This window comes from Mus pahari, chromosome 14 (genome assembly GCF_900095145.1).
Source record: "Mus pahari chromosome 14, PAHARI_EIJ_v1.1, whole genome shotgun sequence".
NCBI classification, from domain to species: Eukaryota; Metazoa; Chordata; class Mammalia; order Rodentia; family Muridae; genus Mus; species Mus pahari.
The window spans coordinates 87,158,784-87,185,986 of record NC_034603.1 but is presented as its reverse complement, the minus strand read 5'-3'; the positions used below and the strand labels follow the sequence as shown (position 1 = coordinate 87,185,986).

The following is a 27,203-nucleotide window of genomic DNA, read 5'->3' as shown; positions in this document are numbered from 1 at the left end:
TTTGTCTTTTTTTTTTTTTTTTTTTTAAAGAATTCTTTTTTTGTTTTACATTTATGAGCACACTGTAGCTGTCTTCAGACACACCAGGAGAGGGCATTGGATCCCATTACAAATGGTTGTAAGCCACCATGTGGTTGCTGAGAAATGAACTCGGGACCTCTGGAAGAGCAGTCCATCACTCCAGCCCCCAGTATCTGTGGTCTTTGAGGGCACAGTCTTCTCTCACAGTGCCTTCTCACAATGCCATCTTAACTCCTCAGGGGACTGATACACCTTGCTACATCTGCCTCAGTTTGCCCCCTACTGGTGGTCAGGGCAGGAGGAGAGCCTAGAACAGTCCATGAGGCTGTGGAAACCTCTGTGTGCATCTTTGCTCTGAGCTTGGGGTGTCCCATGGACAGGACCCGAATCCTGGGAGACCAAGAGGATGGAAACTAGGAACCTAACCGCTGTAAGACAGCACAGTAGTGCCAGTGGCTTAGGCTCAGGCTGCTGAACTGGCTTCTGTGTCCCCGCCTGAGGAACTGTGTCCCACCTGGGGTCAAGACTTCCCCTCCTCCTCCCTTCTCTGTCTAGGACCCCCGAGCTCCATTATAGCGCCTGCAGGAAGCGGGAAGGGGCTCCTGGGACAGACACTGTGCCCCAGCTCTCACCCTTGGCACCTGGGCTGCCTGCTGTCCAGGCCTCCTGGCTCCATCTGCGCCTGGTTTGTTTGTTTGTCTGTCCAGCTTCCTTTTGGGGGGGATTTCCCTTTGCATCACCAGAGTCAGGGGTCCTCAGGTGCATGGAGCCCCTGTGTTCCACCTCCAGGACAGAGTCTAGCTGCATTGGCAATATCAGATGCTCTGTCCTTGGAACCCACAGTGGTACTGACACAGTCCCTGAGATCCCAGGTCAGGGGTGACTGTCACACCTCCAGGAGGGGGACTCCAGAGCCACACCCGTATAAGTGTGGCCTTTGTTCCATGATGGTGTGGCTTCTGTGCGTGGACACTGAAGAACAAGGCTTGGGGGCAGGGCTTCCTGGGACAGGGCAGGAAGGAGGTCTGGGAAGGAGCATAGACCCAATGGGGACGTTGGGGTCGGGCGGAGCTTGCTGTAAGAGCCCCAGGGACACCCAAGTGTTAAACTGCTCTCTGCAAAAAGGCCCCACACCAGGGAGGGCGGCGGCCGCTGCCTCTGAGCAAGCTGGCCATCCAGGTAGCACGTGCCGCTGCTTCTGTCTGGCAGCAACCGCTGCCTCTGAGCGAGCTGACCATCCAGGTAGCACGTGCCGCTGCTTCTAGAACATCCTTCCTATCCCAGAAGGACCCTGCTGCCACTCTGGCCCCTGGTTACTGTAAACCCATATATGTCTGAGGTTTGCTGCCCTTCACATTGGGGGATCTCATGGTGTTCACTGAGGTAGCATCACACTGGGTGGAGCATCTGGGGCTCTGAGTGGTGTTTTATCTTCATCTCTCAACTCCTCGATAGTCTTTAGCTATCTTCAGAGGCCAGGTGGCTCACTCCTGCCCTTCAGACAGCCTGACTGCATCTTCTGCAGGACGGGGGACACTGAGGCCATGAGGCTCCGGGGATGGGGGTCTCACCCACTTGTTTATTTCCCTTCTAGACTTTGTTCCTGTGAGTTTTCATGGGCGTTTGAATGCGGGTGTGTGAGAGTGTATATGAGAAGGCTTGTAATTTTGAGTGTGAGAGTGCACATGAGTGTCCAAATAGCATCAGTGTGTGTGTGAGTAAGTGAGCAGAGACTAGTGAATGCATAAGTGCATGCAGTTGGAGTGTGCACATGTGTGTGCCGAGTGCATTTATGTGCACCCTTGTGAGTAGACACGATTGTAAGTGGGTATCTGAGTGTGCATAGGTGTGCCCCAGTGTGGGCTAATGAGTGTGAATGAATGTGAAGGTGCTGCATGAGTGTTCTCATAGTGTGCCTGCACACTTGTGGGCTCACAAGTGTGTGTATAATACATGGGTGTATGTGAATATGTGTGTGTGCATGAGAGGATGCATGCCTGGTGTCTTAGGGTTTTACTGCTGTGAACAGACACCATGACCGAGGCAAGTCTTACAAGGACAACATTTAATTGTTGGCTTATAGGTTCAGAGGTTCAGTCCATTATTATCAAGGCAGGAGCATGGCAATGTCCAGGCAGGCATGGTGCAGGCAGAGCTGAGTTCTATATCTTCATCTGAAAGCTGCTAGTAGAAGACTGACTTCCAGGCAGCTAGGTTGAGGGTCTTAAGTCCACGCCCACAGTGGCACACCTACCCCAACAAGGCCACACCTATTCCAACAGGGCCCTACCTCCTAATTGTGCCATTCCCTGGGCCAAGTGTATACAAACCATAGCACCTGTGTTCACTCACGCCCTGGCCTGCACTGGCGCTCTCTCACCCACCATGCTCTACTCCGCCCTCTAGGACACTGCCAATGTCCTAGAGCCTCCATGTAGCCCTTGTGGGCTTCGTATCTGGTAGTTTTAGCCCTATCACTTGCTGGCAGAAGTCCCTAGGGTAGGTTCTCTAGGTTCTGGGCCCAAGGAAAGGCCTGTGCAGGCCAGGATTCTATGAACCCCAAAGTGGAGCATAGAAACCAGCTTTCTCCCGGCCAATGGCAGCTCAGCTGAGGCACCCACACCCGAGTATTGAGTGCAGCAGGGGTGAGGTGGGCAGAGAGCTGCTTGGAGACCCTAAGGTGGGGGTTGAGTGTTATTCTTGGGCTCTTTACAGAAGAGACTGACAGTGTTAGGGCTGCGGGGTTGGAATAACTTACACACCCCCTGATTCCAAGTGGCTTGCACTCAGCTGCCAGTGTGAAACCTGAGGAGTGAAGTCGCCAGTTTTCTGCCGCTGTCCACCTCTGGGATGCTTCCTCATTTTGTTTCCAGTACTTGTGGTTGGTAGTTACACAGACCTACATCCTGTCCCGTGCTTCATGTTGCAAGGTGCAGTTGATCCAGATGAAGATGTGTGTTCACAGAGTAGAGCTGGATGAGTTTTGGCTTCTTCCCCATCCCCTTTTTTATACTCTTCTCTTCATTCCTCCCCTCCCTCTCCTTCTCTCCCCCTTCTCCCTCCTTCTTCTACTCCCTCCCCCTCCTCCTCTCCCTTCTTCTACCTCTCCTCCCCTTCTCCATCCCTCCTCCCTTTCCTCCTCTCCTTCCTCCTCCCCCTCCTCCCCTCCTTCTTTTTCTCCTCCCTCTCCTCTTCCTCCTCTCCCTCCTCCTCTGTCTCCCCCTCCTCCCCTTCCCCTTCTTGTGCTGGGGTTGAGTCAGGGCTTCCCCTGTACTAGGTAAGCTTTCTACCATTGTTCTGTACCACCATCCTCGGTGTGTTTTAGGCAGAGCCTTGCTATGCAGCGGGCTAGCCTTAAAACCTTTGTCCCCCTGCCTGCCCCTGCTTCCCAAGTGTGAGGATTGCATCCTGCTTTTACATCTTCTGCTATAGCCACTCCAGTTAGTTATTTGACTGTGTCCATGTTTATATGCTCATGTGTGTGTGCACACATGTGTGTGGAGGCCAGAGACTAACATGGAGTGTCTTGCACAGTCGCTCTCAGCTCAGTTTCCAGACAAGGTCCCCCTGAACCTGGTGCTCACCGATGTGATTAAGCTGTCTGGCCAGCAGACCTCAGGCAGCCTCCTGCCTCTGCCTTTCCAGTGCAGGGATTACAGGAATGTTTTTATAAAAAAGAAAAAAAAATCAAGCGTACTTAAAGAAAATCAGATCCATTTTTTGCTTCTGTGGTTTTTAGTTGGACATTTAACATTCTGTCTTCCCTGAGGAGGCTGGGCTGAGGCACAGATCATTTGTATAGCAGTTGGTGAGTTTGCGTGAGGCCCTGGGTTCACCCTCAGTGCTGCTGAACACCCACACCCTGCCTCCAACATTCCCTCTTTTCTGTGGTCCAGGCACAGGAGGTTTCTGTAGCCAATGCTGCACCAAGGGCCGGCCTCTCCACTTCAGGCCTGACTGGCTGTTTCCCATTTGATCCTCTTGAATGGGAGCCTGTGTCATGTGACAGGGCAAGCTCCCCCTCTTACACCCTTCCTTTTTAAGGGGTACAGATGCGTGTGACTGACTGCCTCTGCAGTCTTTCTAGGGGACATTCTGACCTCAGTCCTGTCTCCACAGCCCTCAGACTGCAGCAGCTTCATGGGGAGAGTTCAAGGTTCACCCATGAGTCCTGAGGGTGACCATATGGGCACCCTCTTTCTGGGTGCTGACCACAGGACCCCCTTAGCTCCATCTCTTGTTTATCCCTTTGTTTAGCCATGCCCATCTTGAGGACACTTAGAGGAATACTTTAGGGTGTAGTTTGGGCTGAGTCTATGTGCAGGCCCAGTTACCGAGGCTGCACAAGGCAAAAAGGAGGGTTATCCTTGCATCACTGATGAGAATCCTCAGCCTGCATTACTGATGAGGGTCCTCAGTTACTTGAGGGTGGTTCCATGTTTCTGGAGGGGATGGGTAGCCAGTTACTGGAAGTGAGTTTGTGTGATACAAAGTGATACAAAGGGAACTTTGTATCACTAGCCTGGAGTCTTCTGTTACTTGAAGGGTTACTGGAGAAGGGCCTGACATCATGGGAAGACAATCTGGAGTCCTGCAGGAGTGCCTTGTGTCAGCCTTATGTCACTGGAGTGAAGTCTTGCATCAGTACAGAATGCCATCACTCTAGGGGCTTTTGCGGCACTGGAGACGATAGACCTTTGCTACTGAAGGGCTATCTTACGTCATGGGAAGTGGTGCTTCATCTCATGTGGGTGGGGTGGTAGCCTTGTGTCTCAGGAGGGACAGCCCTTTGTCTTGGATGCCAGAAACCACTTCCAAAGGACCCCAAGGCTCTGAGGTGCTTTCTGTTTCTGGCGGTCCCTGGCATCTGTCTTGGCATGAGGGTAGAGGGGGCTGGAGGGGGCATGCTCTGACTTCCCACATCTGGCTGGTGCTCACTCTAGGCGTACACTGATATAGGAAAGAGCAACACAATCTGTGCCCCGACTTGAGGGCTCACACTCACCCTGACGCACATGGGCATGCCCGATGACCCGAAGCTTCTGCAGACCCTGAAGGTCAAACGTCAGAAAGCTGAGACTCCAATAGTGAAAGACTTGCCTTTCTGCAGAGGCTACGACCACACCAGCCTCCCTTCTCTGGTCCCTGACTGACACAGTCTAATGTGCAGGTTGCCTTCCACAGTCCTGGAAAGGAGTGGATGTGGATCCTCCACAGAGAATTCTCTGATACAAAGAACAGCCACGGTGGACCTGGTCCTAGGGAGAAATCAGGCAGAGCTAGATTCAGCAGGCGAGACAGCCCTGGATAAAGGTTCCAGAGGATGTGCCTGTGTCTGGGTGGGTGGCCAGATTCTTCAGCTCTGTATTCCTGTCATCAGCATGTTATAAACATCTGTGAGGCTGCTTGTGCCAGGAGCTCAGTATAAACAGGCAAAGCTCACAGACAGGCTGTGCAGACGGTGGATGGGTAGCCAGGTCCCCAACTCTAAGCAGCTGGCCCATGCATATCTGCTAATCCTTCACGCGATACTGAGGAGGTAGAGGTCACAGAGCCCTGGAGGAAGTCACTCCGTGCACAGCCCCTTGTTTTCTGGGGGGCTCATGATTTAGGCTAAGTCAAGCCCCTCCCCTCACTGCCCGGGGCTTCACTGAAGAGGGGAGGGGGAGGCTCCCTCAGCAGAGCTGCTCCAGGGCCCAGGGGGACCAACAGAAACCTTGACCTCAGGTAAGGCGGAAGGGCTTTCAGTGTGGGAGACTGAGGTACAGATCGGGCCCAGGTGATATCGAAGGGTGACATGTTTTCATTGCTCAGAGGAAAGCGGTGGGCAGCTCTGGTAACAAGAGGTCCTCCCTTCAGGACAGGAAGGCCAAGCTTAAGTCCCCATGGTAGGAAGTAGCTGGGCCCCAGCAACCAACCTTGGTCCCACCTACCTACCCCTTCCCGCTTGGCAGTTTCCTGGCCGGTGAATTCTGGGTAGAATCACATTTGCTGGAGTTGGCTTATCCCATCTGGTAGAGGGCAGGTGCCACCTGCCCTCTGACCAGGGGCCTCTCTATCACCTATGAAAAGGTGTGGAGAACCCAGTGGCCAAACAGCCTTTTGGTTTTTTGTTTTGTTTAAAAAGAATTATTATAATATATTTAATATATATGAGTACACCATAGCTGTCTTCAGGCAGACCAGAAGAGAGCGTCCGATCTCATGACCGATGGCTGTGAGCCACCATGGGGTTGCTGGGAATTGAACTCAGGACCTCTGGAAGAGCAGTCGGTGCTCTCAACCGCTGAGCAGTCTCTCCAGCCCCCAAGCAGCCTTCTGTATACTTTTCTTCAGGGGGCCCTGGAACAGATGGAAGGAGACAGCCACAGTGACCAGGGGCCCGGGGGCACAGGAGGCTTCTTGGAGGGGGCAAGGTTTCCTATAGTTAAAGTGTGCCCTAAACACCGTCCCCCGGAGCCGTGAATGGTGTCACTGGGCTGGCCGAGCAACTAGCACCAGCCAGCAAACTCTGGCCTCGCGCAGGTCGGGGAGCACGGCCTCTCCCCAGGGCCTCAGGGGAGCCCGTCCAGGAGGGACTGAGTTCCGGGAGCCAGCTGCCTCTCTGTGGGGTCTCTGGCTTTCCTTACTGTCTTGAAGGCAGTGTCTGGGAACCGGGTCCAGGGAGTTGGGTGGCAGGGCCATAGAATGGGGGATCCTGGAGACATCGGGTCTGACAGAAAGGTTACATAGAGCAGGTGACCACACAGGTGTCTGAAGCCTGGCACGACTGGGACACAGAACAGAGTCACCTCCCAGTAGCCTAGGCTGGTTGTCAGGATGCTGGGGGAACGGCTGCACCCCGAGCTCGTGTCCTCGACCTTTGCTCTCCAGCAGGCCACCTCCCTGGTCTGCCCTTGCATTAGATGCTGGGGTTGCACCCAGCCTGAGGTGGCATCCTGGTTCCTCCACACTCTTGCCAAAGAGTTGGGAGTCTCTGGACCCCACTCAGCCATTACTGTAAAATGCCCAGGGATCGCCATCTGGTGGCAGAAGTGGGTCATCTGCGGTGACCTAAATTGGATACGTGCTATGAAGAGACCTGGGTGGCCTGTTGGCCCCCTGATATTCTGGACTCTGGGCTAGTCAAACCGTGGAGATGTGGGTTTGGACAGGGACTCACAGGTTGGGACAGGGCCCTGTGATGGGTAGAGCTGTACAGCCAGGACCAGATCAAAGCCACGTTACTTTTCTTGGGGGGGGGGGTTCTGACTGCACTGCAGGTGCCTGCCTGTCCTTTTCCCCCAGCCTCCGCCCCTCTTCATTCCTCTTGCGCCTCAGCTGGCCCCATGTTCCCAGACAGTGGCAGTGTGCATTACGGGATGAGCCTGAGGGCTTGAGGGGTGTGTCGGGCCCAGCTAATGAGCATGTGACCTGAGAGGCACACTTCTGTCCAGAGCCTTCCAGGCAGCACCAGAGTGTCTGCCTAGCATTCAAACAGAAGGGAAGGGGGTGGGAGAGGCCCGGACCATGCTCACATCAGCACTGGCTGCTGGCCAGCCTGACCTGTCACACTGTGAGTGTTGCTGGGAGCTCTAGTCCAATCAGGGCCCAGTGGACTTGCCCTGCTGCTAAGGTTGGTCTGCCTGTTTATGGCTACCTTCTCCCCATGTGGCCTGTCCTGTGTCACCTGGGAGGCAAAGAGGATCTGAGGAATGCGCTACCTCTGGCTCTCCTCAGAGGCTCCCCTGAGAAGGGCCACGTGTTTGTTTTCAATGGCTTCCCTGACAACTGGGGTCAAAAGGTTAAAGTCAATCCCATTGGTTGACAGCAAAGGCTAAAAGGGCCACCATCCCTGGAGCTATGGGAAGATCTACCAATATCTGCAAAGTCTCCTTGGCCAGGCCAAGCAGGTGACACAGCTACAGGCCAGAGGGAGGAGCAGGTGGGCAGCCTTGGGGTCACTCTGCCAACTGCAAATACACTGCCATCAAACCTGGGCCTCCTGAGACACAAAGTCAGTCATTACCCAAATGCAGTTCAATTTCCCGAAAATCTCAGCATCTGGGAGTGTAGAGTAGCCTGAGAGATCCAGGGCGGGTGGCACACATCTTTGATCCCAGCACTTGGGAGGTAGAAGCAGAGAGGCAGGCGGATCTCTGTGAGTTCGAGGCCAGCCTGGTCTACAGAGTGGGTTCCGGGACAGCAAAAGCTACATAGAGAAACCCTGTCTTTGGAAAACAAACAAAGCCAACCAATCAACAACAAGAATAGAGAGGAGTAGAGGGCTGGCTGACACAGCACGGTGGAGGGGATCATCCAGCTCCCATTAGACAGGCCTCAGCGGTACAGGGGGGGCACCAACATGGGTGCCCCCGGGAGCTGAGTGGTGTGGAGTTTGGGTGCAAATGGACCCGAGAGAGATTGTAGTGGATCTGGGTGCTCGTAGACAAGACGGATGACAGAAATCTTAACGGAAGTGTTTTTGGACACCCACCCCATGGTAAGGTCCCACTCCTACGCAAATGTGGCTTTGTGTAATGATTCCTGACCACATCCCCCAGCCAAGTCCTGAGAGGGAGCGTGGAAGATGGACAGCCAGGGCGGGGGCGCCTGTGAAGTGAGTCTCTCCGGGCAACAGCTAGCGTCGGACTGGGTAGGAGACTCTGATGACCTCAGCGGAGCCAAGGCCTCAGTGTGGTTGATGTTTAAAGCTCTTAAAGATACGGGGAGAACCACAAAGGAATGCACACACTTTCTGTTTTATTCAGCTTTGGAACGGGCGGTCAGCTTGATGGTGGGCAGGGCTGTCATGTCAGCGTGCCCTAGCTGGGCGTGGTTTCCTGTCTGGGCGTGGTTTCCTGTCTGTGCTCCTGGGCCAGGGTGGGATTGCAGGCCGCCCACTGCAGAAATTTAGGCTTTGTAAGTCCTGCTCACACAGCGATGCTTCCAACCCAAACTGAGGCCCTGTCGCTCCCAGTGTTTAGAGACGGGATGGCTCCTGGTACTCGGTGTTGTTTGAGCCAAAGCACAGCATCTCTTCCTTTTGCCTCTACCCTTTTCTATAGAGCCTTGGTCCCAGGCCAAGGGCCATGGCTTTTCCATCCCCATCTCTACCCATGTCAGCTAAAGACGTTGGGCCTGGCTCTCTTAGTGTTAGTGTCAGGGAATGTCTGGGGGCCGGGCCAACCCCGAATCATACCTGAGGTGCTGCCTTGTCCTCTCAAGCGTCCAGCTTTCCCGCTCCTTTCCATTTATTTACTTATTTTGATTTTTTTGAGACAGAGTTAAGACCAGGCTGTAGATCTGCCTGCCTCTGCCTCTCGAGCTCTGGGATTAAAATCGTGTGCCACCACCACCCTGGTCTGCTCTGGGATTAAAAGCGTGTGCCACCACCACCTGGTCTAGCTTTTCCTTCCTTTCTTCTTTCCTCTATCTATCTATCTATCTATCTATCTATCTATCTATCTATCTATCTATCTATCTATCTATCTATCGCAGATGTCTTCAGACACACCAGAAGAGGGCATCAGATCCCATTACAGATGGTTATGAGCCACCATGTGGTTGCTGGGAATTGAACTCAGGACCTCTGGAAGAGCAGTCAGTGCTCTTAACCACTGAGCCATCTCTCCTGAGCCATCTACCTTTCCTTTTTATAACCAATCACTTTCCATGATCTCTATGGTTCCTAGGCCTCGGTGGCACTTAGTTGGGACCCAGGCTGGAGCCAGTTTGGGTAACTTCTGCATTTGCTGGTTGCGGTTGGCTCTAGCAAGTCTGGGAGGAGTGTCTCTGGTGCTCCCCTGGTGTTCCCCTGGTGCAGCAGGGCATCAGAATCCTAGGTACACATGCAGATTTGAGAGTTTAAGAGCATTTCTGGCTGTGTGGTTCTGGTCAGCCCAGTTGGCTGTCTCATCCTGCCCAGCCACCACCAGCGACCTGGGCACTGAATAACAGACAGACCTGTTGGGTCTCTGTGACTGCTATGGCCACAGAGGAAGGATATGCAGGAGGCAAGAAGGTGGTTCAGTTCAAGACGAGTAAGCATCTGGTGTTCTGGAGTCTGATGCCAAATAGTTGATTATAGGCATATTTAAGCACAGCACAATTTGGTGAAAGATTTTTCTGGTGATAATTAACTCAAGCCATGTGTACAATATAGCTAAAGGTTTGACTTCATTGAACTTCTTTGTATACTCCATGTGACATCTCCCATAAAGATGGGGTCTATAGTTTGACTACACATGACACCTTCCATAAAGACAGGCTCTACAGATTGACAAGCTCATGATAGGAGTCTGGGGGAGGCTCCGGTGTAGTCTCAGCTACACAGAACAAAGGGTACCAGGCTATTCACCATGCCTGCTCCCAGCTTTCTGGGAGGTTAACAGGTTAAGTACCCGATTCTTTGAAGGAACAAGATTGTGTGTGTGTGTTTAACATTCCTGGTTCCTCTAGTGCTTCTCTGTGAGCACAGAACCTCCATGCCTCCCACATCTCCCTCCTTTTCAGTTCTTAAAGAGAAAATTGTGGTTATAATAGAGGCCAAGGCTGAATGCATCGCCTGCATGGCCAGTTGAACCAATACAGGCAACCATAACAGAATTATCAGAATAGCTTACAGAGGACCAAGGATGAAGGAAAGCCAGCTTCACCGTGATGGCCACTCAGAGACCACCTGAGAGACTATCTTTTTATAGAATAGTATGAGGGAAACCTGACATAGTTAGCAGCGCAGGCTGGGAGGTTGTTGACCACCACACTGTTTGAACAACACAAAATCTACAGTAGCTCTATCTTGTAGAAATGCAGAGCTTAATCCTCTCATCTCTTGACTAACTTTTGCTAATGTTTTTGCTGTGATATTACTAATTACTGATATTTTACTAATATTAGTAATTAGTGAATATTACTAATTAGAAATTAATGAAATATTATTTATTAATTACTAATAATTGCTGTGATTTTACTAATCACACAGGCCCTATCTGAAACCTCTCTTTGTACTCTAGTAGTCACTCTTGCGACTGGTAATAAAAAGAGACTAAAGACAATCTCTAGCTTAGCAAAACAGCATCACAAAACGTCACACTGGGGCTGGAGCGGTGGCTCAGCGGTTAAGAGCATTGATTGCTGTTCCGGAGGTCCTGAGTTCAATTCCCAGCAACCACATGGTGGCTCACAACCATCTGTCATGGGATCTGATACACTCTTCTGGTGTGTGTCAGAAGTCAGCTACAGTGTACTCGTATAACTAAAAAAAAAAAAAAAAAAAAAGTCACACTGTCAAAATGTCACACTGTGTGCTACCGTGGCTGTGCCTCTTACTCCTCATAACAAAAGGCTTTTGGATTCTGCATTGACAAGCTGAGAGCTAACATGAGCTCAGATAATGTAACAGCGTCATTTTTAGGTCACTGATATTGTGTCCTTGCCGCCTCCCTAAGTCACTGACTTATTCCTCCTCTTGGGATGTCTCCTCTTGATGGGTTTGTTATCGTCGCTGGATACTTCCTTTATCTGGTCATCTCCAGGATGCTGTCCTGGTCAGATGCATCAGAGTGGGAGCTATCTGGGGCTGTGTTCATATTTGGAAACGCATAAGTGTAGTCTCACCATGACGTAAGAAGAGCATCAGACCCTTTCCGTAGATTGGTTTCTAGATCTTTCTATTAACATACACATTAGGGTGTGTCTCTTTAGGGCAAAATGCCTTGGGGCAATAGAAGGAGCGTCCTTTAGAGGGAAAAAGTTTAGAGTTAGCTTGGCTGAGTGTAGCACAGCAGGTGGGGACTTAGGTGGGTGTATATACCCCTCTTTATTTTTATATTTTTTCACTAACCTATTTATTTATTCACTTTACATCCTGATCACAGCCTCCCTCCCTCCTCCCCTCCCAACCCTTTCCCATTTTATCTTTAAAATTTGCTGTTTAAGTTTTTGATAGTGTCATTCCACAATGGCTTGACCCAGTCCCGTGGGCTGTCAGGGATTTTAGTGACAGCAAGGACACATAATTATTATTCCAGACATTGCAAAATTCCTCAAGTGGTTTGCTCACGTAAGTAGGACCATTATCAGCTTTTAGTTGCATTGGGAGCCCTAGAAAGGAAATGCACAGACAGCTATTTGACAATGGTATTTTCATTGAGCCACAGAGCCCCATGCCACGCCCGGGATCCTGCTCTTCAGCTGACAAGTTAGGGACAGGCACTGTGCACACCTGTAGAGCACACATCTCTCCACACCTGACCACAGAGAGGCACAGACAGCCCTCATTCCAGATATCAAGCTGATGTGAGAACCACCCACGACTAATTATGCACTAGAAGCTTGGAATATTGTGTAATATAAGCCTCCCGTAGAAAACAGGCTCTTGAGAGCCTCCTCTGACTCCTGCCGTTGCCAGAGTCTAATCATTTATGTCAGAGAAAGGCAAGTGCAATACTAAAGAACCAACCAAACTTAATTAACAATGGTCATTAACTTCTAAAGATTTAAACTTAAGGCTGGTTATGTAAGGTTTGGGATCTTTAAAATTCAGGGCAATTTTAATTCTGAGGTTGAGAACGACTCCCCCCCACTGGGTGACAGGGTACTCAGAAATACCTGAGAAGCAATCACCAAGAGTTCACACCAGCTGATGCTGTAATGGACACGAGAAAACGTGATCATCGCCAGAGTGTAATAGTTTCATGCAGCAAGAACTTGCTGGAAGGTTCTAGTTTAACACATTTCTCAGACAGTCTAATGGAATAGATTCTCAGGCTATACCAAAAATAATAATTTTAGGTGAAAACCCCAAAGTCAGACAAACTCAGTTTTAGGGCAGGATTCGTTTACAGAGACACTAACCCTCTTCTATTTCCGCTTCCGAGCTACTCACACCGGCTCTCTCTGCTTTCTGCTTGCCAGACTTCACTCTTAAGCACCCCACTCCATCTGAGGCCTTTGTGATCTTCCTGAGAAGTCCTGCATCACTGCAGGACTTCAGTTTGCACGATAATTGACTGGGATTTCCCCAACCCCCCCCCACCATGTGTTCTTTTTACATTAGCACCTATATGTTTCCAGTTTTCTTTCTTTCTTTCTTTTTTTATTTTTTTTAAAGATTTTATTTATTTATTATATGTAAGTACACTGTAACTGTCTTCAGACACTCCAGAAGAGGGCGTCAGATCTTGTTAAGGATGGTTGTGAGCCACCATGTGGTTGCTGGGATTTGAACTCTGGACCTTTGGAAGAGCAGTCAGGTGCTCTTACCCACTGAGCCATCTCATCAGCCCATGTTTCCAGTTTTCAACATCAATACTTCCTTGTTCAGGAAATGGAGGGTTAACTTTTAGCCACTTGCATAAAGGTGCAGAGCTTTTCCTCTGAATATTTTGCTCCTCTGAATCCTTCACAAACATTGTATAGAACGCATTGTCTCAGGACGGAGAAGAACCCATGTTGTAGTCTCACTCTCACTTCCTGTCCTGACTCCTGGGGTGAGCAGACTCACTTCCTACCCCCTACTTTTGTTGAAATTTCTTACCTTCTCCAAGAGTTGAGCCCTACATTGGGTGCCAGCTGTGGGGCTGGCTATACATTTCTTCCTAGTTCCCTTATGGCTTATCTGTGAGCACAAGAACCTCTGCCTCCCACACAGACCCACTTACCAGCCAGCAACTCGCCACAACCCTCTGTGGCCAGGGCCTGCTGAAGGTTGGAAGGGACCCACAGAAAGACCAGTGGCCTTGATGGGCGGCCAAGGCAAGGGCTTGTGGATATTGAGCTTGGCCCTTCCCAAGGTGACCTTTACCTGGTATGTGCCCATGCAGCCCAGGGAGTAAGCAAGGGATGGTCTGACGCACCAGATGCCAGCCCCAGGCCTCAGGGCCATCAAGTGGGCCTGTGAAAGCAGGGAGCAGTGGGTGTGGGAGGGGTGAGTTCTGATGTCATAGCAGCACCAGATGGAGAAAGGAGAGAGGGCTCACCATGGCAACGGCAGAGTCCTCGAGGGCTCGCCGCTTCCTGGAGGTGCAGGAGGGCGTGCAACACGCTCACTCAGGTGTCCACCCTGTGGTGGAATCAGTACTTACACTCATAGGACATTCAGGTGTGAGCACACAGTACCAGTTGCACGGTGTGGGGGTGGTTCACATGTATACATGCAGGACAGACGTGTAAAAAGGCAAACACATGCAGGCATGCCTGGAAACCCTGCCTGATGAGGCTGCTGGAAGGGCACTGGCTCAGCATGGGGACTGTCCCCTGAGTGTGGCTGCCTCCTGTGGACTTTTAGCTTCTAGCGGTTTACTCTGACACGGTGTCACCATGAACGCCGTCCGCCATTGCTCTGGCTCACAAGGACCCTCTCATCTCTAGGTGTGAGATGGGAAGTGTTCACAGGCACCCGAGCAGGAATCCCAAGCTGGGTCTGCGCTCCTCTTGGCCCTCAGGTTCACCCTTCCTCCAGGGAGCCCTCCAGATGTTCCTTAGCCGGCAGCCCTAGGGCCTCATCCACTCTGAGTTAGGAACTCCCAAGTGTGTGGTACAGCTGCCTCGGTGACAAAGGCGGCACAGACTCGGCACCCAGGGGAGCTGGGGTGCTCCACATTGCCAGGGGTTCAGTGAGGACCCATGGATAGGATGACTCAGAGCCTGCGTGCTGAGAAAGGGCAGAGCAATTCCCAAGCTCATTCCTTTCCATCCAGTGGACACGATGGGCTGGCCCCATAAGCCATCTGGAGACACCAGAGCTGGCGCCCCCACCCCCCCAGGCTGCTAAGGAACCCCAGTTTGGCAGCTCAGCGTGAGACACTGGGGTGTGTTCTGCTGTCTTGAGCACCTTGGTTCCCCGTCTGAGACGTAGGGTCTCATTTATATCAGGGGCTAAGAAGGTGAAAGATCCTGTTCTCCCCAGGTCAGAAGCAGCCCCCAGGGACTTGGGGGACAAACCAGGGTTTGAATAGGGGGCACTTTGCTGCCAGACAGAGACAGGGCAGCTCCTTACTACCTGAGGGTCTCAGCTCCTTGCTCTTCCTCAGCAGCCAGGGCCTTCAGTGGCCTTCCAGTCCCAAAGCGGGCTGAGCCACGTGAGCAGAGATGGAGACACCACTGTGGATCTTAACTTTTTCTTAAATAAAAATTTTATGTGCGTGGATGCTTTTGCCTGAATGCATGTCTGTTGTCTGTGTACCGTCTGTGCATCTGGTGCCAGCGGAGGCCACAGAGGCAGCGGATTCCCTGGGGCCGGAGTTAGGGTGGTTGGGGGCTGCCATGAGGGTGCTGGAAATTAACCCCAAGTCCTCTGGAAGAGCAGCCAGCGCTCTGAACTGCAGAGCCATTCCTCTAGCCTGATACAACAGTGACCCAGATATCACAGAGAGGTGTCCATGGACCTTGGGAGGAGCTGGGCCCACACTGGCCGCTTCACTAGCTCTGGCTTGAGGCCATGTCCAGGTGGGGGAACCAGAGCGAGGGGTCACGTGCCAAGGCTGGGGTGAGACATTGGTGCTCTGCTTCCTTGCAGACGGTGCCCCGCTCAGTGAGCTGTCCTGGTCCTCCTCCCTCGCGGTGGTAGCCGTGTCCTTCTCTGGGATCTTCACCGTGGTCATCCTCATGCTGGCGTGCCTGTGCTGTAAGAAGGGCGGCATCGGGTTCAAGGTGAGGACCTCGCACCGACTGCCTCCACCCACCGCCTGGCTCCCCTCCATTTTGGGATTACCGTGACGGTTGATTTTTCTATAGTCATCTGCGGACCAGCTGAACCCTTTGTCTGGTCTCCCACAGCCCCTCTCCTGGGGGCTCCTGGGACCCCACCACCTGCTCTTCATTTTGGGACCTTCTTTGTAGACATGGCCTCATACTGACCCATTCCAGCGCCAGGTCAGGCCTGTCCGTGTCCGGAGAAGCCAAAATGACTGTAAGGAGCATTTAGGGGCTCCCAAGAACATTCTGACTCTCAGTGAAGGGGCTGCCCCCACAAAGGTCCTTACATCTGTGCTCACTGAGTCAGAGGGAAAGTGAAGCCCCGAGTCACACGTCCCCGGCAGCGACATCACTCGGGAGCTCTTAGCTGGGCGTCTTTTGCTCAGAGGACATCCATCAGGTTCCAGAGACGAGGGCCATCCTATTTTTGGAGTGTCTACTGGAGGCCCTGTGGCCTTCACTACGCTCTCCCTAGTACAGTCTCCCTAGGAGGCTAGACCATACAGCCGAGGCCTTCACTCCAGTGATGGAGGCCCTGCATCTTTCCAACCCCATGGCCACCACTGTCACACTGTGGTTCTAAACAGGAATGCAGGGCAGAAAGCACAGAGCTACCCACCCTCACCCCCACCCCCAGGAGGCGCCACTGGGAGCTGCGGGGGCTGCAGCCTTGTCTGTCAGCATATTGAGGCCTGGCCAGAGCTTTGGACATTCCCGCACCCACATGGGGCTGCAGGCTGGGTAGGAGGTCAGGGTGGGAGCAGGGCTTGTGGTCAAGCACAGAGCCAGCCTCTGTATCTTGGGGGTACCTCCTACTGGGTAACCTACACCAAATGCTATCACCCTCTTGCAGAGTCCCAGGATCTGGTAGCACAGGCCCCAGCCAAACATGGGCATTGGGTTCCTTAACAGCGGTGTGGTGTGCCCCCCTCCCTGGTGCCCCCACCCCAGGGGACAATCTCCGGACCTCCTGATTGTCAGCACACAGCGGGCTGGACAATCAAAGGAGAGTTGCGATCCTGGAGGACGCTGAGGGCAGAACCTCAGGTCGGAGACGTGGGGGTGGGAAGCTAGGGCACGGCTTAGGCAGCCATTGTGTAGCAAGCCCCTCCTCGGGCGCTGAGAACAAGGCCCCACACAAGGATTGGCAGCAGGTCCCTCCCACCCTCGCCCTTCTCACCTCCTTGGGAACATGGTGCCCAGAACATTCCAGCACCAGTGTGCTTCGGTTGGAGGGTCACTGCCTCCCGCTTCCACAGCGAGCTCCCTGCTGGGGCTGTTCTGGGCAGGGTCTGGATGCTGACCCTGTGCTACCTGATCGCCCGCTGTGCTGGGGGAACCCGGCTGGCTCTCTGGCCAAGGAAGGTAATGGTTGAAGCCAGAACTAATTCATACTACAAAGGGGGAAGCGGGCATCGCAGGCCCCGGTGTGTGGGGCTAGAGGAAGTCCTAATGTGGTCTTTTAGGCTCCGGAGAGGAATAGTTGCTACAGGTGTCAGTGGCTCTGCGCTCGGAACGCAGACCTGGGCTAGCCACGAGGAATGTAGGGCCACCCCCTTTACAGAAGGACAGATGACCTAGAAAAAGGTCCCCAGGGTAGGTTTAGCCATTTGTCCGCAGGAATGTGGCCCGGAGTGGGCAGCCAGGCCCGGGTTTGTGTGCCCAGTCCTCAGAGCCCAGTCTTCACCTGGGTGGGAGATGTGGCCGGGAGATTTGCCCGGTGCTGAGGACAAGCTGGCCTGGTTTCCGCTCTGTTCCTGTTTTGGTTTTTGTGTGTTTGTTTGTGGTTCTAGGCAAGTGTTCTTCCACTAACCCTGTCCTTGTTTATGGCTGTGGCCTATCCCAGAATGTGATCTGGATGGGGTGGGGTGGGGGTGGGGTGGCCTCTCCTAGGCTGATCTGCTTCCGAGTTAGCAGCCTGTCCCAGAGTGGTCTCCAGGGATGCAGGAACAAACTCTTAGGGTACACTGAAGGGGGTGCAGGGCTGAGGGTACCCCACAGCATGCAGGCAGGCGGTAGAGGTGTGGACGATGAACAAGTCCCTGGTTTCTTGCTCCCTGTCCAGCTAGGGATGAGGAACCAAGTTACCTTCCCCGAGATGTACGATGAGCCCCTGCCTGTAAATCTGCTCCAAGCCATGGGCTGGGCGGGCAGGGTGGAGACCACTGACAGGGCCTATGAGGGGCTTCTCTGCTTCCGTCTCCAAGCTGGACTCAGCCTGGGTTCCCAGCCCCACCTAGGCCTGAGGCCTTTGGCCTCTGCTGAGACAGTGTCCCCGAGTAACTGGGGCCGGTGAACAGGTGGGTAGTGGCCATGCGGCAGGGGCCCATGCTTTCAGCCTGTGTAAGTCAGGTTGAGTTTAGGGGGAAGGGCCTCCATTAGCGGTCTGTGTTCTGCTCACCCACCTGTGCTGACCCGACCCGCAGGAGTTTGAGAATGCTGAAGGGGACGAGTATGTGGCCGACTTCTCGGAGCAGGGCTCCCCGGCTGCAGCTGCACAGACCGGCCCCGATGTGTATGTCCTGCCCCTCACTGAGGTCTCCTTGCCCATGGCCAAGCAGCCGGGTCGCTCCGGTGAGTGGGGGTGGGGACGCTTGGGGCATGGGCATTGGGGAGCCGTGGTCTCCTGGCTGCATCTCAGGCTGGGCGGTGTTGGGAGGTATGTGGACCCCCTCTGGGACCCAGGCTTGAGAATAGCCTTGTCTGTCACGCCTCCACCCAAGGGGCTGCCGTGCAGTAACTGGGGCAGGAGGCCCAGCACTCTGGTTCTTGGATTATCCACCTAACTGTACTCTTCCCAGACTCCTGCTCCCTGTACCTAAACCTGTAGGAACGTGGCCCCGTTGTCCCTACCAATCAATGCCCATCCCCCCTTCCCCCCCAGGGGCCTCTTCCCATGGCTTCCTTGCCCTGTCTGCCTCTTCCATTTGCCTTTCTCCCAGAGCCTCTGCCCCTTCCCCCCCCTAGGCTATCCCCCCCCCCCTTTAGAGGTGATGGGTAAATGCTGCTCTGGTCACCATGGTGCCTGGGACTATGGCTACCTCTACAACAGTCAGCTCTCAGGCCTTTACAGCCTGGAAGTTTCAGCTCAGGGCTGTCCCTTGTCCATCTGAGGGCTCCAAGGACACCGTGGAAGGTTTCAAGTGGAGAGTGCGGTTGGCCCCAGTACCTCATCACTGTGGTGAAAAGCAGGCCACTCCCCGCCCCCCAGCCTTGGGCCAGCCTTCCCAGGCTCTCAACACAACATCTAGGGCCCAGCCTGCATCAAAGGCTCTCGGTACCTGTTTGAGCCAGTAGAGACTTAGATAAATGCTGCCCTGGTCACTGCCAGCCTGGCCCAACCCTGAATGCATGGTTGTGTGGCCCGTCAAGTCTCAAGGGGGTGAGCTCAACAGTCAGGCAGGATCCAGACATGGACACCTTTACCCACTGGCTCAAAGGCCTGCAGCTGTCCTTAGCACCCCTAGGGGGCAGGCAGGCTTGGCTATCTACGGGCAAGGACAGTGGGACAGGAGAGGGCGAAGGTGCTTTCTGCACTGCTCAGCTCTGTTGGTTTTTGGTTTTTTGTTTTTTTCTTTGGGGGGGGGGCATCTTCTTTCAAGGAGGGAGAAATTTAGTGTGAGATGGGTCAGCCCACCTAAGCAGCCTCCTCTACCTTTAGCTCCTAACATAAAGGCATTCTCCTGCCCCGGTGCTTGCCCTGGGTTCTACAGTCAGGACCCTGAACTCACTCTGGGACAACCGAGGTCCTAGAGACCCCAGGGTTTCCACCAGGTATCCAGACAGATTGGGTTCAGGGTGTAAGTCTTGGGACACAGAGCCTGGTGAGACTCTTCCATGAGCTGGGCACCAAACAGACATTCCCTGAGTCTCTTAGTCAGTCCCTGACGGCTGCTGCCTTTCCTTGAGCCGTCCCAGCAGCTCTGACCCCAGCCTTCTGGGCTATCAGCGTGGGAGCAGAATTCAGAGAATCTGAGGGGGCATGAGTGGGTGCAATGAGCCCTGGCCCTTTCCTCTGCCCACGCTGACCCTTCTTCTCCTCTGACTTCACTCTGCCTGTCCCACAGGGAGAATGGAGCCAGTGTGTCCCGTACAGGGCTGTGCCAAGCAGCCCCCAACAAAGGCGGCTTTGCTGTGGTGGGTGTTTGAATGCCAGCCTGTGGCAGGGGTAGGGGGTTGATTGCTCTGCTGTCCTCCCAGGCCTCGGGACCAGCCTCCTGCCTCATCCAAACGGCCTTCCAGGCCCTGCTGTCTGGGCTTGGCTTCTCCCTGTGGCTCTCTGTTCTGGGCATCCTTCCCCAGACTTGCCTGGATGGAGACTGAGATCAATGGCTCTGCCTAAGAGACACTGGCCCTGGATGACAGTCCTCAAGCCTGGCCACCACTTTATTGGAGCCTCCTTGGCTGGGGAGCTTGGGGAAGCTCCCTGGGCTCTGGAGAGCGTGGTCTGGAAGATTGAGAGGGAGTGGTGGCTAAGATGTGCCCGGGTTTCTGTTCTACTCCAGTGCAACTTCTCAAGTCCACGGACCTGGGCCGGCACAGCCTCCTGTACTTAAAGGAGATTGGCCACGGCTGGTTTGGGAAGGTAAGCATGCCTCGGGGTGGCGGGAATGGCAAAGGGTGGGCTTGCTACTCCTGGGGATCCCCTGGGGAGGGGTCTTTCTAACACCCGCCCCAGACTGGACCATGCACCCGATTCCTTTTTCCTCGTTGTGGTCCCCCAGGCAGTGAGGAAAGTAGGAGGAGCCTTGCAGGTGGACTGGGGCTGAGGGTTCTAGCCAGAGCTCCGTGGGAAGTTGTACCGAGGCCCTGGGCGCTAAATGGTTTTTCCTATGGAGACTGAAAAGGGCCCTGGTGACGCCTGTCACGTCTGGCAGGTGTTTTTGGGGGAGGTACACTCGGGTGTCAGTGGCACGCAGGTGGTGGTGAAGGAGCTGAAGGTCAGCGCTAGTGTGCAGGAGCAGATGCAGTTCCTGGACGAGGCGCAGCCCTACAGGTGGGTAGTGTGGTCGGGGCGGGGCAGGGGAGCCGCACAGAGGGAGAAACTGAGGGCTATGGGGAGGGGAGGGCTGTGTTGGGGCCTGGTGCACCCTCTCCCGCCCTCCAACTTAAATCCCCATGGACTCTTCCAGAGCCCTGCAGCACAGCAACCTGCTCCAGTGCCTGGCCCAGTGTGCTGAGGTGACCCCCTACCTGCTGGTTATGGAGTTCTGTCCACTGGTAAGTGGTCCTCTGGGGGCGGTAGCTCTGTCTCTTCGGGTCCTGTTCCATAGCTCATTGTTCTGAAGGGGAGTGGTTCCTCTCTTGCTCTGCCTCTTGGGATCTTTTGTTATCTCTAAAGTAGAGTCCTGGTAGTCCCTGCTCTCCGTCAGAGGAGGTCTGCGGAGAGAAAGTGAGCCGGCAGCAGCAGGGGCAACACTGTGGGGTCTTGGGCAGTTCAGCGTGAGGTGTCCTGGGACAGCCACAGGGCTCCCGCAGCTCCGGGGGCAGAGCCTGAGTTCTGGGTCTTCATGTTGCCCCTTGGCGCCTTTACATGCACAGCTCTGGTGGCTGCTTATATGGCGGTCACTGTGCCAGAATTGAGATACAGGTCAGCAGCAAACACTAGGGTTCACGGCTGATCCGCAGGCCACCAGACCCAGGTTCTCTTGGGGTGAGTGGGAGACTTGTGGTGCGCTGGTCACTGTAGCTAGCAGGTGACTGTGTGCTCTCTCGTCTATCAGGGGGACCTCAAAGGTTATCTCCGGAGCTGCCGGGTGACAGAGTCCATGGCGCCTGACCCCCTTACCTTGCAGCGCATGGCGTGCGAGGTGGCGTGTGGCGTCTTGCATCTACATCGACACAACTATGTACACAGGTGAGGGCTAGCGAGACTAGCCAGGCCACACCCACAAAGCCCCGCTCCCCCAGGGCCTTGACCCTCACATGATTCTGTACAGGAAAGTCACGGTGATCCCACGTTGTGGGCCTCGAGAACTGGGTTCACCTAATACTAGCCACTCTGCAAGGAACTTTATAATTCTTAAAACTGGGAAAACTAACTGGGCAGTGGTGACTCACGCCTTTAATTGCAGCACTTGGAAGGCAGAAGTAGGAGAATCTCTGTGAGTTCAAGTCCAGCTACGTCTACCTAATGAGTTCCAGAATAGCCAGGGCAATGTAGCACGAGAATCTCAAAAATAAATAAATTGTGAAGACTTGCGTTTGAAACTCACCTTGCAGACAATTAAACGAAGAAACCCATCCTGTCTACTAGAACAGTCAGCCACACTTGGGCCCCACATCAACCCCAGCCTTTTTCCCTTAGGCCACAAAGGGAGTGGCTGGGCTGGCCCTGCAGTGGGAGGGGTGGCTCTCTCCTGCCTCTGGTGGCCAGGATGCCCAGCCTCCCACGAGCTGGGGGCACGTGCTGGAAGAAGTGGCGACAGACAAGCAGCCCGCCAGCCCCGACGCTGCACAGGCCGTCCTCCCCAACAATATCCTGGTGCTGAGTGGGTGCACAGTGACTCCAGCATCAGTGATTTTGTTGAAGAGGGCAGCTGCCAGCCTCCTGCCCCGCCTGCTGCCTAGCCCAGCTGTCCTACCCATAGGCATGGACCCGTCACCCCACCCTGTCCCCTGACACAGTCCTCCTGGGGTAGAGGCAGGCCAGGGTGGCCCCATCTACATCTGGAGATCCCTCAGCACAACAGCAGTATGGCAAATGAGGGTGCGTCCCGTGGCACTCTGTTGTCCTGTACCCCAAACACCAGGGGGGGGGCTACAGCCAAGCAAGAGTTATACAGACGCTGGCATCCCAGGCTTGCCATTGAGTTGGAGGAAGTCCCGGGGTGATTTTTATCCTCTACACAAGGGTGCTCTGTGGTCCATCCAGTTCTAGACCTCAACTCCAGCTTGTGTAGCAGGCCGGGCAGGCCTAAACTCTAGAACATGGGCTCTGACTGCTGGCAGGACCCTTTGAGACAGTCCGGGCCTCGACTTCCCCATCAGTTCTTACCTCCTGGGGATTGGGGATGACGGTGCAGTGTAGTCGGAAGGGTGAAGGTCCTGAAAGGACACTGCAGACTCTCTGCTCTATGGCTTGTTGGCCCCTGTTGGGCAGATCAGACAGAGGGTGGAGTGGGTCAGGGCTCTGGTGCAGTCAGACAGCACATTGCTGGGGGCTCCTTGAGCATCTTTTGCCTGATTTTCACATGCATTGGAGTGCATTGAAGTCCACACAGGTCTTCCAAAATAGCCAGTGTAGGGTGTGGAGCCAGAACTTGGGCACAAGCGGGTGGCCCCTCAGACATCCCTTCCTGTCTGCCTGCCTGGCTGTGCCCGGGAGCCCAACCATCCCACCAGGGCTCACCCATGCTGGCATGCTCTGCTGACATTGCCTTCCGCTCCGCAGCGACCTGGCCCTGAGGAACTGCCTGTTGACGGCTGACCTGACAGTGAAGGTTGGCGATTATGGCCTGTCGCATTGCAAATACAGGGTGAGTAAGGCCGCCAGGGCCCGTGTGCGTGCAGGGGCGGCTGCTGAGCGGAGCTCACTCCCATCCTGTCCCTGCGTGCTACAGGAAGACTACCTCGTGACCGCCGACCAGCTGTGGGTGCCGCTGCGCTGGATCGCGCCGGAGCTGGTGGACGAGGTACACGGCAACCTGCTGGTGGTGGACCAGACGAAGAGCAGCAACGTGTGGTGAGCGCAGGTGGGGCTGCCGGGAGGGCCTTGGGATGCCGCCTCCCCAGATGCGCTGGCGTCAGCTACTCTAGCGGGAATGCTGCCTTTCAGTTCTGCCCCCTGCTCCAACATTTTGACTTCCTTCTCTGGGTTGGGTGAGGGCTGCCACGCAGGGAAAGTGTGCTCATGCCTGCCACCGTGTGTCCATAAGAGGCACTTTATAGGCTACTTCATTGATGGTGGGTTCCTGAGGTTCCTATACTGGTGGGGCGGGGAGAACTGCTTTGACAGTCAAGGGTGTGGGGCCTTCGGGACAGGACCAACTGACACCCCCCCCCCCAAATACTGGTGCCATATTTTGGTTAAAACCGTCCTGAGTCCCAGCACTTGGGAGGCAGAGGCAGGTGGATTTCTGAGTTCAAGGCCAGCCTGGTCTACAGAGTGAGTTCCAGGACAGCCAGGACTGCACAGAGNAGAGGCAGGTGGATTTCTGAGTTCAAGGCCAGCCTGGTCTACAGAGTGAGTTCCAGGACAGCCAGGACTGCACAGAGAAATCCTGTCTCGAAAAACCAAAAAAAAAAAAAAAAAAAAAACATCCTGAGATGCTGTTGAAGGCCACTTGTCCTTAGGGGATACGGGGTTCTGGCTTGCATCTGTTTTGCTAGAGAGGGGCAGCTGTGGCATAGTGAGGTCCAGTCCCGGAGAGGCTGGCATGACGACAGGTGTTCAGGGGTTCCGTGCGGTCACGCTCAGCCACCTGTCGCTGTGGTTGTCCCCGCAGGTCCCTGGGTGTGACCATCTGGGAGCTTTTTGAGTTGGGTGCGCAGCCGTACCCCCAGCACTCGGACCGGCAGGTGCTGGCTTACGCCGTCAGGGAGCAGCAGCTTAAGCTGCCCAAGCCCCAGCTGCAGCTGGCTCTGTCTGATCGATGGTGAGGACCCCACCCCCCTGGACAGGCAGGCCAGAGGGGCACAGGGGGCTGAGTGCTACAGCCCGGGGCTGCTCGGTCCACCTCTACAGGGCTTCTGGGTCTCTGCAGCCTGAACAGGCATGGGGGAATCCCCGGGAAATACCCTAACTCGGGGACCTTCCCGGGCTTCTGGGCCTGCCTTGACTGCCCCCAGGGTCCCCAGGGTCCTCTGAGCATGGGGGAACGGACTGTCCCTGGAGGGCAGGTTATACTCTGGCCAGCGTGCCTCTGGAAGTGGCCAGGGCCACCCATGAGGGCCTCCCGGCAGGTACGAGGTGATGCGGTTCTGCTGGTTGCAGCCAGAGCAGAGGCCCACAGCGGAAGAGGTTCATCTACTGCTGTCCTACTTGTGTGCTAAGGGCACCACAGAATTGGAGGAGGAGTTTGAGCGGCGCTGGCGCTCCCTGCGGCCCGGGGGCAGCACGGGCCTGGGCTCGGGTTCCGCAGCCCCAGCCGCTGCCGCCGAGCTCACCGCTGCCTCGTCTTTCCCGCTGCTGGAGCGGTTCACCAGCGACGGCTTTCACGTGGACAGCGATGACGTGCTGACGGTCACTGAGACGAGCCACGGCCTCAACTTTGAATACAAGTGGGAGGCTGGCTGTGGCGCTGAGGCATACCCACCCTCTGGGGCTGCATCCAGCCCAGGCTCCGCAGCGCGCCTGCCGGAGTTGTGCGCGCCTGACCGCTCACCGCCCGGTGTGGTGCCGGTCCTCAGTGCCCACAGCCCCTCGGTGGGTAGTGAGTACTTCATCCGCCTGGAGGGAGCCGTGCCTGCTGCTGGCCACGATCCAGATTGTGCCGGCTGCGCTCCCAGCCCCCAGGCTGTGACTGACCAGGACAATAACTCCGAGGAGAGCACTGTTGCGTCTCTTGCCATGGAGCCATTGCTGGGCCACGCACCCCCCACTGGGGGCCTTTGGGGCCCCTGTGACCACCATTCACACAGGAGGCAAGAGTCACCTTGTCCCTCACGCTCACCCTCTCCTGGGACTCCGATGTTGCCAGCTGAAGACATAGACTGGGGTGTGGCTTCCTTCTGCCCACCCTTCTTTGACGACCCGCTGGGTGCATCTCCCTCGGGGAGTCCTGGGGCCCAGCCCTCCCCCAGTGATGAGGAGCCGGAGGAGGGGAAGGCGGGGTTGGCCGCTCAGTGTGGACACTGGAGCTCTAACATGTCAGCCAACAACAACAGTGGCAGTCGTGACCCAGAATCCTGGGATCCTGGCTATGTTAGCAGCTTCACAGACAGCTACAGGGATGACTGCTCCAGCTTAGAGCAGACCCCTCGGGCCTCCCCTGAGGTGGGCCATCCCCTGTCCCAGGAGGATCCCAGAGATTTTCTCCCTGGGCTAGTAGCATTCTCCCCTGGTCAGGAGCCAAGCTGTCGCTTCAACCTGCTCCCCCTGTGTCCTGCCAAAGGCCTGGCACCTGCTGCCTGCCTCGTCACATCCCCCTGGACAGAGGCAGCTGTGGGTGGGGCTGAGAACCCCATCGTGGAACCCAAACTTGCCCAGGAGGCTGGGGGCTCTGCTGAACCCCAGCTACCCCTTCCTTCCGTCCCCTCCCCATCCTGCGAAGGAGCCTCACTTCCCTCGGAGGAGGCAAGCGCTCCTGACATCCTGCCTGCCTCTCCCACACCCGCTGCTGGCAGCTGGGTGACCGTCCCTGAGCCGGCCCCCACCCTGGAGAGCAGCGGCAGTTCTCGGGGTCAAGAGGCATCTAGCAGCGAGGGTGAAGACACGACCGAGGCAACATCGGGAATCTTCACTGACCTGTCCGGCGACGGCCCACACACGGAGAAGTCAGGCATAGTACCAGCCTTGCGCCGTCTGCAGAAGCAGGTGGGGACCCCTGACTCCCTGGACTCTCTGGACATCCCGTCCTCAGCCAGCGATGGCGGCTGTGAGGTCTTAAGCCCATCAGCTGCCGGTCCCCCTGGCGGGCAGCCCCGAGCCGTGGACAGTGGTTATGACACAGAGAACCATGAGTCTCCTGAGTTCGTGCTCAAGGAGGCCCGTGAGTCCAGTGAGCCCGAGGCCTTTGGGGAGCCAGCCTCAGAGGGTGAGAGCCCAGGGCCCGATCCCTTGCTCTCTGTCTCCCTTGGTGGCCTCAATGAGAAGAGCCCCTACCGAGACTCTGCCTACTTTTCAGACCTGGATGCCGAGGCCGAACCCACCTTTGGCCCCGAGAAGCGCAGTGGGATCCAGGACTCCCAAAAGGAGCAAGACCCGAGGAGCCCACCTAGCCCAGGGCATCAGTCTGTGCAGGCTTTTCCCAGGCCTGCGGTGTCCAGCGAGGTGCTGTCCCCCCCACAGCAGTTGGAGGAGTCCTTGCCAGAAGGCCCCAGGCCAGAGCCTCTCGGGGCTCAAGGCCCAGTTGAAGTGCAGCCTGTGCCCGGCCCAAGCCGTTCCAAATGTTTCCCGCTGACCTCCGTTCCACTGAGCTTGGAAGGGAGTGGCACGGAGCCCCAGGGTCCCCCAGGACAGCTGTCAGGGCCAGCCCAGCAGGGACAGATGCGCAATCCTAGCACACCCAGATCCCCGCTCTGCCTGGCCCTGCCTGGCCACCCTGGGGCTTTGGAGGGCCGGCCAGAGGATGACGAGGACACCGAGGACAGCGAGGAGTCGGACGAGGAGCTCCGGTGCTACAGCGTCCAGGAGCCCAGTGAGGATAGTGAGGAGGAGCCACCAGCGGTGCCCGTGGTAGTGGCTGAGAGCCAGAGCGCCCGAAATCTGCGCAGCCTGCTGAAGATGCCCAGTCTGCTGTCGGAGGCCTTCTGCGACGACCTGGAGCGCAAGAAGAAGGCTGTGTCCTTCTTCGATGATGTCACGGTCTACCTCTTTGACCAGGTGGGCTGCCGCTTTGGGT

At 55.3% G+C, this 27,203-nt stretch overlaps 1 protein-coding gene across 3 annotated transcripts in view; it reads left to right on the top strand.

Annotated features, from left to right (window-relative positions):
* The window catches only part of Aatk (apoptosis associated tyrosine kinase), a 38,587-nt gene that overhangs the window by 8,841 nt on the left and 2,543 nt on the right, over positions 1-27,203 (top strand). For 2 of the 3 annotated variants that reach the window (XM_021212498.1, XM_021212500.1), the window contains exons 2-11: positions 15,521-15,654; positions 18,126-18,273; positions 20,205-20,284; positions 20,577-20,695; positions 20,832-20,919; positions 21,423-21,556; positions 23,093-23,177; positions 23,262-23,383; positions 24,147-24,296; positions 24,604-27,184. In XM_021212498.1, the coding sequence (XP_021068157.1) occupies positions 15,521-15,654; positions 18,126-18,273; positions 20,205-20,284; positions 20,577-20,695; positions 20,832-20,919; positions 21,423-21,556; positions 23,093-23,177; positions 23,262-23,383; positions 24,147-24,296; positions 24,604-27,184 (3,641 nt within the window). The remainder of the gene's footprint in view (positions 1-15,520; positions 15,655-18,125; positions 18,274-20,204; positions 20,285-20,576; positions 20,696-20,831; positions 20,920-21,422; positions 21,557-23,092; positions 23,178-23,261; positions 23,384-24,146; positions 24,297-24,603; positions 27,185-27,203) is intronic. The other variant, XM_029546065.1, reaches the window with a different exon arrangement.